The following is a 16,814-nucleotide window of genomic DNA, read 5'->3' on the forward strand; positions in this document are numbered from 1 at the left end:
CTTCCCTCCTGTGGGTTTATGCAAAGAAAACAATCTTAAAATAATAAAATAAAATTAAAAAGCCACAAAGCTTCCTTTTGAGAAGGTAACATCATCTGCCACTTCACAGCTACAGGCATGATGCAAATGTAGCTTATTTCAAAGGCCTCAGCCCTGTCCCCATGGCCCTGGAGAAGCCAGGAGCCCAGGAAAGGATTCCACCAGGAATTCTGCACCGTCAGGACACACCACAACAAAGAAGGGACCAACACTTTGTTCTTCAAAGGGACATCATGGACAGCACATCTTTCTGAGCAAATTGAAACTAGACCTGGAGAATGTTATCAGCACACACACAAAAGCTCCTGCTTTCCTTTGGGGCAAGGATAAATCAAATAAATAAAAACATTGCTGCAAAGTTCCCCTTTCCAGCTGCCTTGCCCCATCCTCACTCTGGAACAAGCAGCACGTTCCTCCCTGTTGCCCACACTGAGCCTGGGCTGGAAGACATTCAAAGTGAGTGTGAACCAAAACATTTCACCCACATGAGGAAAACAGCCCCACTTCCCTCAAAACTCTGCCCAAGGCCTGTTCCCCCAGCCCTGCACAAACCCCAGCCTGCCACACCAGCACCAGGTCCATCCCCAGCTCCTGCCAGGGGCTGCTGCTGCTGCACTTGGTGCTGGAGAGGGCTGGAAAACCACAAAGTGCCTCAGTGGTGATGCAGGAATCCTGGAGGCAGCTCCAAGCTGCTTCCAGAGCATCCACAGGGGCAAGGCCACGGATGTTTGCAGGAGAGGAGCATCAGCCCAGCTCAACTCAAGTCCTCCCCAAACTGCTCCCAGTTTTCCCCCTCCCTTTGCTCCCCTTCACTCCTGCCCAGAGCAGCCTCAGCGTGGTGAGTGACACGGTGACATTCCTGCAGCCTTTTGGCTTGGTGACAGTGACATTCTTGCAGACACTCAGCTGGGTGACACGGTGACATTCCTGCACTCAGCTGGGTGACACGGTGACATTCCTGCAGCCCCTCAGCTGGGTGACAGGGTGATGTTCCTGCAGCCTCAGCTGGGTGACACGGTGACATTCCTGCACTCAGCTGGGTGACAGGGGGACATTGCTGCAGCCCCTCAGCTGGGTGACACGGTGATGATGTTCCTGCAGCTACTCAGCCTGGGTGACAGTGCACACGGTGGCCCGGCAGGGGCCATGCCCCGGGGTGGCCCTGCCCTTGAGGGGCTCGGTGCAGCGCTCCGGGCTCTCGGTGTCCCCGCTGCCGTTCCCGGGATGCTGTGGCACGCCCTGGGCAATGCCCACAGGTTTGCCCCTGGCACGGTGCTCCGGGGAGGAGGCAAAGCCAAAGCTCGGGGGCAGCTCTGCCTCTCCCAGGGGCAGCAGGCGGGACAGCTTGGGGACATCGCCGGGGTAGCGGAAGGAGCCGGCCGCCTCCCGGGCCCGCCTGGGCTCGGCCTGCAGGGGGAGGTTGCAGGGCCGGAGCGGGAGCCGGCTCAGCTCCGCCTCCTGCGGCCGCCGCTCCGGAACCTCCCCGACGGCACCGCACTGGGACAGAGGCAGGAACGGGGACACGGTGTCCGGCGGCTCCGAGGGCTCCCAGACGCTCTCCACAGCGCCAGCCGGGGCCAAGTCCCAGAGCTCCATCCCGCCGGGAGCCGCCTCGGGGCCGCGCTGGAGGTGCCGCAGGCCCGGCCAGCTCGGGCCACCCTCGGGAGCCAGCAGCTCGCCCTCCTCCTTGCTCCTGCTCCTCCTGGCTCCGGCAGAGTCCTTCCTGGCCCAGAGCCGGCAGGGCTGGGGGGCGCTGCGGGCCCCGGGCGGCTCGGCCAGCTCGAACTCCAGGCTCTCGGTGTCCAGCGAGCGGCTCCGCCGGTCCACGGAGAGCGGCGCGGGCATGGAGGGGCTGAGGCCGTGCAGGCGCAGGTGGCGGGGCAGGCTGGCCACGCCCCAGTTGCAGCTCTGGAAGGAGCCCGGGGAGAAGGCCAGGGACATTCTCTCGTCACATTCAGCCAAGGACTCTTTCTGTCCGTAGCCATCGTCAAAGGCCTCGGCGATGTCCTCGCCCGCCGTCAGCTCCGGGTGCTGCTCACACTCCCCTTCCCCGTCCTGCTCCACATCCACCACGTCGAAGGTGACCATGGTGGGGAGGGCAGGGAGGTTCTGGGTGAAGGACGAGCTGGAGGCCGAGCTCCCCAGGCTCTCAGAGAGGCTGGAGAAGAGGGTCCCGCTGCTGGCAAACTCCACCAGAGCCTGGGAGAAGTTCACAGCGTGCTCGGGCTCGCTGCCCACCTGGGGCTCACCAGGACCGGGCTCTGCTCCACCACCGTGCTCCTGCTCGGGCAGCCTGAACCCAGGGAACATCCCTGCCTTGCTGCCATGGACGGGGTCCCCAAACATCCCACAGTCCAGGTCTGCATCGAACCCCGCGCTGTTCTTTGTCAGCTGAATAAGGCAACTTCCAGGGGCTTTTTGGCTGTTGTAACAGTTTTCCAGACACCGAGTCCCTGGAAAATCCCTCCACTCTGCATTTTCAGCCCTAGCCACTGCAACCCCACCATTGACAGCCCGGCCTGGGGTGTGTGAGGCCACCTGCTCACTCCCAAGGCCACTCTGGCTCTTGCCAGTGGAGCTGGCTGCTCTGGTTTTACATTCAATGCACTGCTTCTCCCGGGGACACTTCTCCTTGCTGGAGACATCCAGGCGTTTCAGGACCGGCTCCCTCTGCAGCTCCCAGTACAGCAGCTCTTTCTGAATGGCTGCAAGCCCCTCCTCTTCACTTTCCATCAGCCCTCTTTTCTGATCCATCATCTGCTGGATCAGGCTCTTCTCTGCAGGGAGGCAGAAGTCCATGAAGTAGCTGAAGATGCCCTGGCGTGGGACTTTGCCCTCGAACAGGGATTCCTCCCCATGAGAGGGGCTCATCAGGGTGTCAAACTCATAAAGTGCATCGCCGCTGTAGCTGTCCCGGGGCAGCCGGTCCTTCTTGAGCTCCTCTCCAGCCTCATCCTCTGGCCCTGGCGTGGTGGAGTCGTAATACCCCTCATCACTGTTTGGGGCAGACTCCTGCTGGTCGCTCTGGGGCGTCAGGAGGTCAACGCCATCCACGGCATCCCCCACGTAGGGGTTGGCATCGGCCTCGTGAGAGGCGTGCGTCTCCAGGCTGCTGCTGGACACCTGGGCCCCGTAGCTGCTGTCCCCCGGCACGCCGCTGTCCCACACCTGCTGCAGGTACTCCTCAGCCTCCTCGGGGATGGCCATCTCCTCGCCCCCGCCCTGGTAGGTGACGAGGCAGGAGCTGCGCTTGGCGGCGTCGCGGCCGCGCTCCACAGAGATGCTGCTCTCGGCGATGTCGGGCTCGGCGATGTCGTCCCCGCAGCCCGTCAGCGAGTCAAAGCTCTTCAGGGAGGTGACGTCCCCCAGCATGAGGCTCAGCAGGTCCCCGGAGTGCAGGCAGGGAGGCTCGCTGTCCATGAAGTCAGGGTGGAAGGCCAGCAGCAAACTCTCACGGTCAAACTCAGCGCAGGCAGCAGCCTCGGGCTCTGATTTTGCATCTGGAACGTCCCCGTTCCCTGGCACGGCCACCGTGTCACCCTCGGGGGTGCCTCCATCAGCTGCGGGGCCCGTGGGCTCGGTGGCCTCCCCACAGCTGGAGTCGCCCCCCGAGTCCCCTGGGCCGGCCGTGGCCTCAGGGCCCGGCCCTGCTCCCCTGCTCTCCACGGCCCCTCGGCTCTCTGCTCCCATCCCAGGGGCATTCCCGGCCTCCTCAGTGTCCCCGCTCCACTCGGGGAGCTCCGCCTTCTCACTCTCGGCTGCCTTGCTCTTCCGGTGCCGCCGGATGCTGTTAAAAAACCCTTTCAGCCCCTTCTTGGGTCTGGGGCACGAGGATTTCTCCCCGTTGGGCTTTTTGTCACAGCCCTCGATGCTGCCGGGGGGAGAGCCGTCCTGCTGGCCCGGCTCCGCCCTGCCGCCGCTGTCCGGGGCCAGCTGGGCGCTGCGGGAGCCGGGCAGGGGCCCGGGCTGCCCGTCCCTGCCGCCCTCGGCGGGGCTGCCCGGCCGCGCCGCACCGCCCTTGTCACAGGCGGCGCTGCTCAGCCCGTCGTGGGTCTTGCACTTGCTGAGCCCCTTCTTGCCGCGGCCGCCGAAGAAGCTGGGCAGGGTGCAGATGCTGCGCTTGCCCCCGAACAGCTTGAAGGCCGTTTTCCTCAGCTTGCCGGGGGGCGGCTGCTGCGGCTCGGCCGCCAGCACGGAGCCGTCGGCGCTGTCGGGAGGGCCGTCCCCGCCCTCCTGCCGCCGCCGGTCCGCTCCGTCCCGCTCCTCCGGGCCGCCCGTTTCCATGGCAGCGCGCGGGCCTGGGTCTAGCTGCGAGCGGCGGCGCGGGCAGCGCGGGGCTCGGGGCGCAGGGATGGACGCATCACCGCCGACCTGAGGCACAGGAGAGGGCACGCGTGAGGGAGGACAGGCAGCGCAAGGGGCAGAGCTGAAGGCACCGGGGTCTCCATCACCGGCTGGAGGAGCCTCCAAGCTTTGCCTCCGCTTCCAAAATCCAGGCACCAAAATGTCGCCTAAATGTGGCAGCTCACCAGAGCAGGAAAACCACACATCCCCCTCGGGTAAATCCCTGGGGACACGCAGGTCTGACCCCTGCACCTCCTCGCTCCAAGCCCTGCAGCTTCCCAGATTTTCTGTCTCCAGGGTGATCAGGTTTGGCCACCTTCAAGTGAGAGCCAGCAGCTCCCAAACCCCCTCCCAGCTCTGCCAGGCCTCATGCCAGGCTCCAAAGAGCATCCTGAGGGAGGCCAAACCAGGACACAGCCCCCCCTACGCACGTGTCCGGGGAAAAATCACTCTGGTTACTACCCTGGCTTTTTTTAATAGAAGATTTCAGTTGTTTTTAAAATAATCTGTGCAGCCAGAGAGAATCGCCTTAAAAACACCCACTGTGAACCCCCTGATCAGATTATCCCAGAAGCAGAGAGGTAGGTTTGAAATCTGACCCTGGACTGCTGTCAGGAACAGCAGAAATAAAACAATTATAATCATGTTTCTTTTACAGAGGTGAGGGTGGAGAAATTAAATGCAATAAAATCCTAATGTGCTCCCAAGCTGTAAGTGCCCCAGGCTGAGCTCTGACTGACAGGAGGCCAAGCAAACCTTCCCGAGGTGTTTAGCCAGAGATCCCAAATTAAAAATACGTCCAAACGATGCTCCTGGACCCCACACGAAACCTGCAATTCCAGGTGATTTTTATTCCTAGGTTATTTTGCCTCTCTATTGATCTGGCATCAGCTGGAACTGGACGGGCTTTCAGGTCCCTCCCAACCCAGCCCATTCCGTGGTTCTGGAATTCTGGGATTGCTGATAACCCCTCACGTTCACCTGTCCCGCTGGAAGCAGCAGCTGGGGCGTAGCCGGCTGGCACAGCCGCCTCCCCAGCGGCAAACTGGGCTTGTCCAGCTCCACCAGAGCCCACCACGAGTCCCAGGAGCCTCCAAAGCCTCTGGAGAGAGCTGGAGAGGGGGGCCTGGGAGAAATGCTCGCACCTGGCCGGGAGCGGGGCTGCTGGAAAAGGGGGGGAAATGAGCCTAAAGCTGCACCTGGACAGGGGCGGCTGGAGAACAGCAGGGGAAGGGCACGAGACAGAGCCAGCATCACAAAAATTCCTTTTGGGAATCGTTCCTCTCCAGCTCCACGTCAGCACCGCGGCACGGCTGCGGAGGGGAGGCTGGGGTAGGATAAAAAATGAAATAAATAAAAATGAAAGAAAGGGAAATAAAGGGCACCGAGGGCAAAGAGCCACCACCAAGAGAACGTGGAAAATGAGGTTTAAAAGCCAACAAAAAGCAGCACGGTAACAATGAAATGCAGCGATTCACCCGCAGAGGGGACCCTCGGGACCCCCGGCCCGCCCAGCCCCGCACGGGGCCGCTCCCCCAGGCCGGCCCTCCCCGCTCCCCCCGCCGCGCTCCCAAACTTTCGGGAGGATCCGTGAAACCGCGAGGGGCGGGGGGGGGAAGGGGGGGTCGGTCCGGGCCCGGGGAGCGGCGGCGCGGGGAGCGCGGCCCCGGGCCCGGCCCGTGCCCAGCACTTACCACGGGCGGGCGGCGGCGGCACCGCGGCACCCCCGGGACCGCGGCCCCGGCCCAGCCCTCAGGCCGCGCGAGGGGCGCGGGGCCGCGGGTCCGCCCGGCGCGGCCGGCAGGGGCGGCGCCGCGTGACGACCGGGGCGGGGCCTCCTGACGAGGGGCGGAGGGGGCGGGGCCTGGCGGGCGGGGCGCGGTGATTGACGGGGCGCGGCGGCGGGGGGCGGGGCCTGTGCGTGAGGGAGGGCGCGGTCTCCGCATTGGGCCCAATGGAACGGGGCGGGGTCACGGTGACGGGGCGGGGCCGCTGGGCGCGGTCCCCACGGTGTCCCCACGATGTCCCCTCATGACCGTCCCACGGTGTCCTCCCCGGTGGCCCGGGGCGGCCACCACGGGGGACGTCCCAGTGGGGGGTGGGCGTGGCCTCAATGCGGGTCCCCGTGCTGGGGGCGGGGCTTCGTTAGAGGACATGTTTGACAAGGGGGCGTGGCCTCCGCACGGGGCGTGGCTTGGAGCGACACCCGCGGGCCACGCGGGGTCACGGACACGGGGGGATGTCCTGTCTTGTCCTGGTGTGTGACACCACGAGGGTCAGGGATGTGACAGTGTGTGTGACACCGGGATGACACGGCGTGTGTGCCGTGGGACACCTCCCTGGATGTGCTGTGTACCCCACAGGCGTGTCACCCGTGCCACGGCACTGCCAGCCCCCCACTGCTGCACACCCACAGTCTCACGGGCACTGAGCAGCCCGGCAGGGAAGAGCCCTCCCCATTTTTGGGACCCCCAAACCCCTCCCCATTTTTGGGACCCTCAACTCCCAAAAGCCCCTCAGATCTCCACGTGAGGATGACAGCAAGGATGCCACGAGTGGGAATCACAGCAGGGCATGGCAATGTCCCCGCAGGACAGCCTCTCCCAGCCCCCAGCTCCGGGTGTGCTCCTGCAGGTGGCTGGGAGGGGACAGAAGTGGCAGCAGCAGTGTCATCATTCCCTATGGAGCCTTGTCCAGGCTGCTTCCAAGCCCTAATGCTCCCCTTGGGAGAGGCCCACAGCCTAATTAATAGATGCTGATTAATTGATCCCCCAGCCCCTGACACAGGCCCATAAATCCTGCAGGGAGGTGCCTGTGTTAGGCCCAGAGCCACCCTTGGAGCTTTGAGCCCTGGGAGCACTTACTTCCCTTTGGGATGGCACAGGGCAGGAGGGAATGAAGGGAATGAAGCACGGGACACTTCTGCTGCTTCCCAAAAGCCTGCAGAACATCCAGAGCACACCGCTGTGTGGGCACTGAGCTGCCAGGGAGCAGCAGGATGGATCCATCAGCTCCCATCACGCTGTGGGAAGAGCCAGGAGGGCACCTCCAGCCCCACTGGTGAGGGCAATCCCCGTGCCCAGGGCAGGAGGGATGGAGGGACACAACAGCAGTGCTGGGATGCCCCCCTCCAGCCTGGCATTCCCTGTGTGCAGCCATTCCCTGATTCCTGCCCAGCCATCCTGGCAGGGCTGCCCAGCGTGGGGAGCTTCACCAGACAGGGCACAGCAGCTCCAGACCAAGAACAGAACACTTTAATCCAAACCCCAGCCCTGCCCAACCACGGGAGACCCTCAGCCCCAACAGGAAGCACTTTTGGGCTGAGAAGATGATGTTTAGGGTCAGAGCTGGGACTCTCCCAGCCCCTCCTGTGCTGCCAGCTGGGAGTGCTGGGCTCTGCCCCCGCTGGGGTGGGCACACACGGCCAGGGCCAGCCCCAATCCTGCCCCTCCCAACTGGAGGAGGCACTTGGGAACTTCTCTGGGAATCCTGGAATCAGGAGGGACCTCAAAGCCCACCCAGTGCCACCCCTGCCATGGCAGGGACACCTTCCACTGTCCCAGGCTGCTCCAAGCCCCAGTGTCCAGCCTGGCCTTGGGCACTGCCAGGGATCCAGGGGCAGCCACCTGTGCCAGGGCCTGCCCACCCTGCCAGGGAACAATTCTCATCCTCACAGCCAAGAATTCCTCCACACTCTTTCCCAGCCCCTTCTCCAACCAAAATCAGCTAAAGGTGTAAAATCACTCAGTACAGACAGTCTGAAGCAAACCTAGAGGAACAGATCCTGCTCTATCCTTGCTCTGCAGCAAACCAGAGCTGAGACCTCCTGTTCTCTCTCCTCCTTCTCTTCCCTTCCCACCTCTCCACCTGGGCACAGCCTTCTGGAGACACCTGGCAGCAAAAATGAACCTGTGACCCCAAATTCCCAGAGGTTCCACAGATCTCAGGGATTCACTACCAGGGTGGAGCAGGTTTTCACTGGGGTGCTCAGTGGTGTCCCTGGGCAGGCTGGCATCACGGCTGGTGCTGCAGGTACTTGGCCAGGGCTGTGGGGATCTCCAGCTCTCCGAGGGCGGCCGAGCGGCCAGGCTGCTTCAGGAGGCGCCTCAGGGCCAGCCGGGACTGGGACAGCAGGGATTTGGGATGAGCTGTGGAAGGAAAATCACATGGTCACCTTCAGAACACGCAGCCCTGCTGCCCTCCAACCCAGCATTGCCCTAAAGAAAGGGACATGGGCTGAGCAAACCAACAGCATTGGGACAAAATTATCTTTGGGTCCCTTCCAACCCAAACCATTCCATAATTCTATAAAAATTCCATGATCCTATGAAAACTCAACATCTGATTAATAGATCCCACAGATCAACCTCTGTGCTGGGGCTATGGACTCCGGCACAAGCTCCCACAGAAGATGGGCATAGAGAAGAAATCTCCCATACCCACATGGAAATAGGTGCAAGATTTGAAACTTGGGCAGTACAGGAGAGCCCAAGCTGAGCAGCAGAAAGGAGAGCAAGGGTGAAAAGCAGGGGGTAACCCCACAAGTGAGGGGAAACCCAGGCTGTGGGAATCATGGAACCACAGGAGGGCTTAGGTTGGGAAGGGAACTTAAGCTCATCTCATTCCATGGGCAGGGACACCTTCCCCTATCCCAGGTTGATCCAGCCCCACTTCACACTCCACTGCACAAACCTGCCCTGACTGGCCTGGCTCCAAACAGAGAATTGGGCTGGAGGCCTCCATGTATCCCTTCCAAACCACAGAACCCATGGCTGATTTGGTTTTGAAGGACATCATAGATCATTGACTTCCCATCCTAAATCTGGAACTCCGAACCCCTTTGGGTTCCCTCAGTGAATTCCCTGGATCCAGGGGCAGCCCCACGCCCGAACAGCGCAGTGACGCCGTGAGGGGACCGAGGCTGAAGGAACCGCGGGTGTGGCTGTCGGGAAGGGGGAATCGGAGCCGAGCTGCGTCCGTGCCAGCCCCGGGCACCATCGCGGTACCTCTGGCGTGCAGCAGCAGCTCCAGCCCCTCGCTGCGCGGGCCGGGCCGGTCGCTGTGAGGCACGCCGGGCAGGTACACGTTGGCCCCGAAGTCGATGAGCAGGCGGATGAAGTCGGGGCGGCAGCCATGCCTCAGGCACGTCTCCAGCAGCGTCTTGGGCTCGCGGATCTGCGCCAGCACGGCCGGCTCGGCGCAGTTGTAGTCGGGGTCGGCGCCGTGCAGCAGCAGCAGGCGGAAGCACTCCAGGTGCCCGTAGGCGGCCGCCAGATAGAGCGGGCCCGAGCAGGCCGCGGTGTTGGCCGCCCACTCGGGCAGGCGGGCCCGCGCGTTGGGCTCGGCGCCGTGCTCCAGCAGCAGCCGCACGATGCCCGCCCGGCCGTCGCGGGCCGCCAGCAGCAGCGGCGAGCAGTTGTTGTAGGCGCTGCCCGCGGGGCTGGCGCCCGCCTCCAGCAGCAGCCGCACGCACTCGCCGTGCCCGTTGCTGACCGCCACGAAGAGCGGCGTCTGCGCCTTCACGTCCAGGCTGTCCACGAGCGCTCCGTGCTGCAGCAGCAGCCGCAGGCTCCGCTCGCTGCCCCGAGCCGCCGCCAGGCGCAGCGGGGTGCTGGGCACGCCCCAGCCGCTCCGCCGGTTGATCAGCCGCCGGTAGCGGTCCTGCGACAGGAGCCGGGCCAGCGCCTCGTGGTCATCCCGGCACACCGCCCGGCTCAGCTCCTCGCTCTCCCCGCTGGCCTCCTCGTCATCCCCGGGCTGCAGCAGCGAGAACATCTTGTTGATGTCCATCAGGGTCATCTTGTCGGGGCTGGGCTCCATGTGCCGCTCGCATGGTAAAGGATGAAGCCGAAGATCTACGGGATGGCAGAATCGGCATTAAACCCGGGTTAGAACCAGTCCCTGACACCCACAGCTGCATTTTAGTGCAAGTTTGTACTCAACAAAAGGAAGATTCGCCAAAAAAATTGACAAACATTGGATGAGGATGCTGCTGATGTGCCCTGGCACCACATGAGGAAATCCACGTGGGTGAAAGGCTGAGGGAACAACGGAGCTCAGTGCTGTTGTGGGTATGTGGGTCAGGATCCCATAAAATCATGGAATGGTTTGGGTGGGAAGAACTTTAAAGCCCACCCAGTGCCATGGCAGGGACACCTTCTACTGTCCCAGGCTGCTCCAGCCCCAGTGTCCAGCCTGGCCTTGGGCACTGCCAGGGATCCAGGGTGGGCACCTGTGCCAGGGCCTGCTCACCCTCACAGGGAACAATTCCTAATTCCCAATATCCCATCCATCCCTGCCCTCTGGCAGTGGGAGCCATTCCCTGTGTCCTGTGTCCCCAATCCTGAGGGATGAGGTGAATGTGAAGCAGTCAGTTTGATTAGGGATCAAACATCTCCCAGCATCTCCCTTCCCAAACAATGCCAGCGTCAGAATCCCACTGTTTTCCTCCCTCCTCCTGCCGGAGCCCCCTGGTCATGGCTGCAGAAGGGTCTGGGATGTTTCTGCTCAGGGATTTGGGGCAGGAAGGGTGGAAATGCTGAGCTGATCACACCAGTGGCACTGAACCCTGGGGCTTCCCTGGGCTCTGCACACAGGATGTGGCCTCAGGACAGTGGGGACAGGGATGGGATGTCCTATTACCGCGCCTGAGTGGGGTGAGAGAGAGACAGTGAATCTTGTATCTTGATCAGAAGGCTTGATTTATTAAGATATTATATATAATACATTATGACTATACTAAATAGAATATAGAGAGCGGTTTGCAGAGCAGCTAGGCTAGCTAAGAATAGATAGCAAGAATCTATAACAAAGTTGTGGCCAAGGACTCAGTCCCCTAGCTTGCACTGGTGATTGGCCCTTAATTATAAACATAGGAAATGAGCCAATCAAGGTGTCCCTGTTGCATTCCCCAGCAGCTGATAATAATTGTTTACCTTGTCTTCTGAAGCCTCTGGCCTCCCAAAGACACAGAAATCTGAAAGAAAGGATTTCTGTGGAGAAATGTCTGCGACAATGTCCCACAGGGATGGGATGTCCCACAGGGATGGGATGTCCCACAGGGATGGGGTGTCCCGGCTGGCACCTGAGCAGCTGGAAACACTCGGGGTGGGCACAGGAATGTCTCATAGCCCGGGACAGCTCGGGTTCCCTTGGGAGAGGCAGAGCCGGGGCTGGGCTGGCCTGGGAGAGGCCAAGGAGCTCCACGGGGCAATTAATTAGCAAAGGAGGCATAGCAAACAGTTAATTATCTGATAAGCAGAAGGAGCAATTAGCCCCGTTGTCCAGGGCAGTCATGGGGACCCGTCCCACATCACCCATGGGGACACGGCCACCAGCTCTGGGGGACCCCAGCCAGGCCACCAGCACAGCTGGGGACACTGGGACAAGTCTGATGGCACCAAAGCTCTGCCGGGCTGCCACCCATTAGCCCAATTTATACACAAATGTGGGAAATTCCAACACTGCTGCTCCTCATTGGACACACCAGGGATGAGCTCTGGAGCTTTGGGATCACCCACCCTCATGGAGAATGGGCTGGGGGTTGCTGCAGGTTTGAGTCAAAAAGACAGTTCCCAGTTAGAGCCCCAAGGGAAATGGTGTGGGAAAGGAAAAGAGCAGCTGTGACATCTCCTGAACAAACAGACAGCATCTCCAAAGGGAGGCTCCTTGGGCTGAGGCAGGCTCCTCAACCAGGAGAGCCCAAACCAGGGTTCATGGAATCACAAAATGGTGAAAGTTCTTTTGAAAAGAACTTTAAAAAACGGTTTGGTTTTGAAAAAAAGTTAAAAGTTCATCTCATCCCACCCCTGCCATGGGCAGGGACACCTCCCACTGTCCCAGGCTGCTCCCAGCCCCATCCAGCCTGGCCTTGGGCACTGCCAGGGATCCAGGGGCACCCTGTGCCAGGGCCTGCCCACCCTCACAGTTCTGTCACCCCCCGAGCACCTGCAGACCCCAAAGTGAGGTTGTGACAGAGCACACAGGGCCCACATTTGTCCCTCTGGGTCCCAGTGCCCCCTGACCCCAGCAGGTCCCGGTGCCACCTTACCTGGGCGTGGGGGATGCTCAGAGCCCCCGGGGCCAGGGGGGTCCCATGGGGGTCCTGCCGTGGTTTGAGCCCCTCAGGGCAGAGCAGGAGAGGCTCTGGCAGGGCTGGGGCTGTGCACTCACTCACAGCTGAAATGCCACGGCGGGACTGGCCCGGGGCACTGAGGCTAATTTTAGCCCCTCTGGGGTTTTATCTTACCACTTCCATTCTTGGAAAGCTCCCCCTGGGTAAATATAGAGAGGGCAGTGGGGTGGGGGGAGGCTGGGACAGGTGCTGGAGGCTGCTCGACCCCTCTGAGCACACCCAAAGCTTTTTCTCTGCTGTTTCCCTGCAGGAATCGCAGGGAATGGGGAGGTTTGGGGTCCCTGCCAGGGCAGCACCAGCCTCTACCTCGCCTTGGCTGCTGCCAGGCACTCAAATTCCCTCTTAACCCCCTTCCAGCCCTCCCTTCCCCTCTTCAGAGTGATACAAATGGCCATTTGCAACCTCCAAAATGATTTATTAGACACCAGGATGACAAAAGGTCCTGAAGATGGTCCAGATTTCCCACCTGAGCTGCATCTGCCAGAAGGAACCACAGCCAGGGTTCCTGAGGCTGCCCAGGACCCAGGAAGGCAGGAAAAACCTCCCAGGGCAAACAAAGGGAGTGGGGAGCAGCACTGGGGCTCTTATCAAAAGCTGTCAGCTGGGAATTGCAATCCTATTTTATCCAGTCCCTTTAAACCCTCCCCAAACTCCTCAGCACTGGAGCAGGAATGGGCTGGGGGTTTGGGGCCGCCTTATCATGGCAGGAGATAAGAGAAAGACCCAAATTACCCAGCAGGAAAATCCCCACTGTGCAAGGAGTGAAATCAGGGTGCTCTGTGAAGTGTGTTGATCTGTGCCACCACCACATTCCTGCTTTGGAGCCTGGAATGCAGGAAAATGGCCAACATTGGTTTGGTTGGGGCTTTTGGTTTTCTTCTCCAAATTCACTCAAAACCAGATTATTTCTTCACAAAGGTCAATTACCCAAAGCCAGCACAGGAACGGGATTATGGAGTGGGATGTGGATGAACCCTGGAGCAGGAGAGGGGAGTCTGGGGTTGTTTTTCCTGAGTGTCAGGAAGATGCAACCACAACAGGGATGCTGCAGCCACAAAAGCCAAGCCTGGCTGGAAACCCCTTCCACAAACCACAGAAATCAAAGCAGCCATTAAAAAGACACTGTTATAAAGGGGGAAAAAAAGGGAATGCAGACAACAGAAGTGCTAGAAAATGTGAAATGTAGGAAACTTAAAGATGAAAGGAAAATCCTCGAAAGGCAAATTAATGATAAACCTCTTGTTCTTTTGTTGTCGCTGCTGCTGTTTAGTTGTTAACCAAGAGAGATCTTAGGCACAAGGAGCAGATTAAACCCAGTTCTAACGAGGCAAACCCCCCCAGCCCAGCTGGAATCCCACCCAGCCAGGAGCAGGAACCTCTCCATCCATCCCAGGGGATGTCCCAGCAGCAGAGGCAGCCCCAGCCTGCAGGAGCCCAGGCAGGGGTGACACTCCAGCCTGAGCCAGTGGGGATGAGCTTCCCATGCTCCAGTCTCCAGGGAAGGACAAGGAGCTGGGCAAAGCTTCCTGAGCTGGCCTCTGCTCCTCAAGCTTGATCAGCTCCCTGGTAATTGGGGAAGAATTGGAGGGCAGAAGGGTACTGAGTGCCAGTCATGGGTTTTTGGGAAGGTAAATCCTGTCCAGAGTTGCTGCCATTAAAGAGATTATCGTTATTAACGCAGCTGAAGAGAGCTAATGAGCTTGTGGATTTAGCAGGGCTCAGCAGTTAAAAGTTTAGAGCTAAACAGTCCCAAATAAATGATTTTGCAGGGATTAGGGATTTACTAACAGTGCTCAAGGTTGGGAGAGCAGAGCTGGGGATGGGGCTGCTGTGTCTCCTGCCTCTGGGCTGGGAGTCGCTGCCAGAGCACAGCTCTGGAATCTGGGATCTCCCTCTTGTGCCCTCAGCTCTGCTCCACATCCCAGACCTCAGCCCTGGGCTTCTCTCAACTGGGAATGGCCCCAGCAGCACCTGGAATAATAATTCCTATCCAGGAATCACCCAGGTGTTACCCAGGAATCACCCAGGTGTTACCCAGGAATCACCCATGCATTTGTTGTCCAGGAATCACCCAGGTGTCTGTTATCCAGGAATTACCCAGGGATAATACCTTGGCTGCTGCCAGGCACTCAAATTCCCTCTTAACCCCCCTCCAGCCCTCCCTCCCCCTCTTCAGAGCGATACAAATGGCCATTTGCAACCTCCAAAATGATTTATTAGACACCAGGATGACAAAAGGTACTGAAGATGTATTACCAGGGATTACCCAGGAGTTATCCAGGTGTTTGTTATCCAGGAGTTACCCAGGTATTTGTTATCCAGGAATTACCCAGGAATTACCCAAGTGTTTGTTACCCAGGTGCTACCCAGGTATTTGTTATCCAGGAATCATCCAGGAATTACCCAGGTATTTGTTATCCAGGAATTAACCAGGAGTTTCCCAGGAATTACCCAGGTGTTTTCCAGGAATCACCCAGGAATTACCCAGGTGTTATCCAGGAATTACCCAAGTGTTTGTTATCCAGGAGTTACCCAGATGTTACCCAGGTGTTTGTTATCCAGGTGTTTGTTATCCAGGTGTTACCCAGGTATTTATTATCCAGCAATTACCCAGGTGTTATCCAGGAGTTATCCAGGTGTTTGTTATCCAGGAATTACCCAGGTGTTTGTTACCCAGGAATCACCCAGGAATTTCCCAGGTATTTGTTATCCAGGAATTACCCAGATGTTACCCAGGAATTACCCAGGTATTTGTTATCCAGGTGTTATCCAGGTGTTACCCAGGTGTTTGTTACCTAGGAGTTACCCAGGAATTACCCAGGTGTTACCCAGGTGTTTGTTATCCAGGAGTTACCCAGGTGTTTGTTATCCAGGTGTTACCCAGGAATTACCCAGGTGTTTGTTATCCAGGAATTACCCAAGTGTTTGTTATCCAGGTGTGACTCAGGTGTTTGTTATCCAGGAATCATCCAGGAATTACCCAGGTGTTTGTTACCCAAGAGTTACCCAGATGTTTGTTACCCAGGAATTACCCAGGTGTTTGTTATCCAGGTGTTACCCAGGTGTTTGTTATCCAGGAATTACCCAGGTGTTTGTTATCCAGGTGTTATCCAGGTGTTACCCAGGTGTTTGTTACCCAGGAATTACCCAGGTGTTTGTTACCCAAGAGTTACCCAGATGTTTGTTACCCAGGAATTACCCAGGTGTTTGTTATCCAGGTGTTATCCAGGTGTTACCCAGGAGTTACCCAGGTGTTTGTTATCCAGGTGTTACCCAGGTGTTTGTTATCCAGGTGTTACCCAGGAATTACCCAGGTGTTTGTTATCCAGGTGTTATCCAGGTGTTACCCAGGAATTACCCAGGTGTTTGTTATCCAGGAATTACCCAGATGTTTGTTATCCAGGAATTACCCAGATGTTTGTTATCCAGGTGTTACTCAGGTGTTTTCCAGGAGTTACCCAGGAGAGGGCAGGGACAGCAGCCCAGCATCCCCTGCCTGCACTGCACATCCCTGCCAGGGCCCTGCTGGTGGAAATTCCTGATTTATTTGGTGCATCCACACACAAAATACAGAGTTAGAAAGGAATGGTGAATCCAGCCATGCTGCTGCTCCTCCGTGAGTCATTCCTTGAGGAATTCTGGCAGCCCCAGGAGTTCATCTCTTTCCTTCCACTGCACCTTCCCTTTTGGAAAACAGGATAAAAGGATGGTTTGGGTGGAGAGGAACCTTAAAATCCATCCCATTCCAGCCCTGCCATGGCAGGGACACCTCCCACTGTCCCAGGGTGTCCCAGTGTCCTTGGGCACTGCCAGGGATCCAGGGGCAGCCACAGCTGCCCAGCCCAGAGCCCCCTGCTCCATCCATGGGAGGTTTTGATTATTTATAGGTTTTTATTGATTCATTTTTATTGATTCCCATTCACACTGGATCCCTTCCCTCCCTCCCACAGCTCCAAGACCTGTTGTTGAGAGAGAGGTTTGTATTCCCCTCTCATACCCTCCATTCCTCCACAGAAAAGGAAAATAAAATTCCAGGAGAACACTGGAATCCAAAGCAGCTCCAATTATCACACCTTTTGTCCAAATTTTGCCCAAATTAAATTGCAGCTTTAGCAATTCTAGCCAGTGTTAATGCTAATAATCCAATTAAATGCAAAGCGAGTCTAATTAAGGTAAATGAAGGATTTCACTGGCAGCATTAAGAACATTTAAAATTAGCAAGAAGTGAAAAAGCCTGAGAAACACCCAGGGACTGAGTGTACTCCAGTGCCAGGCCCTTAAAACATAGAAAATTCCC

At 58.5% G+C, this 16,814-nt stretch overlaps 2 protein-coding genes across 2 annotated transcripts; both read right to left on the minus strand.

Moving 5' to 3' along the window:
• Nucleotides 1-1,140: 1,140 nt before the first annotated feature.
• AMER1 (APC membrane recruitment protein 1) lies at nt 1,141-4,323 on the minus strand. The gene has a single exon (XM_058032813.1). It carries the CDS (start codon nt 4,321-4,323, stop codon nt 1,141-1,143), a length of 3,183 nt encoding a protein of 1,060 aa, XP_057888796.1.
• A 4,046-nt stretch (nt 4,324-8,369) lies between these two features.
• Nucleotides 8,370-10,182, minus strand: ASB12 (ankyrin repeat and SOCS box containing 12). The gene is made up of 2 exons (XM_058032876.1): nt 9,390-10,182; nt 8,370-8,531 (listed from the first exon to the last, which is right to left on the minus strand). The coding sequence occupies exons 1-2, from the start codon at nt 10,180-10,182 to the stop codon at nt 8,398-8,400; spliced, it is 927 nt and encodes a 308-aa protein (XP_057888859.1). The 3' UTR covers nt 8,370-8,397.
• Nucleotides 10,183-16,814: the final 6,632 nt, after the last annotated feature.

The sequence above is a fragment of the Melospiza georgiana genome, chromosome 12 (genome assembly GCF_028018845.1).
Source record: "Melospiza georgiana isolate bMelGeo1 chromosome 12, bMelGeo1.pri, whole genome shotgun sequence".
Lineage (NCBI taxonomy): Eukaryota > Metazoa > Chordata > Aves > Passeriformes > Passerellidae > Melospiza > Melospiza georgiana.

Bases quoted from the DNA above. Each gene is read 5' to 3' on its own strand.
- AMER1 (XM_058032813.1), bottom strand. From the start codon at position 4,323: ATGGAAACGGGCGGCCCGGAGGAGCGGGACGGAGCGGACCGGCGGCGG.
- ASB12 (XM_058032876.1), bottom strand. From the start codon at position 10,182: ATGACCCTGATGGACATCAACAAGATGTTCTCGCTGCTGCAGCCCGGG. The intron at 8,532-9,389 runs GTACCGCGATGG...TTCCTTCCACAG, and splicing joins GCTGCTGCTGCACGCCAGAG to CTCATCCCAAATCCCTGCTG.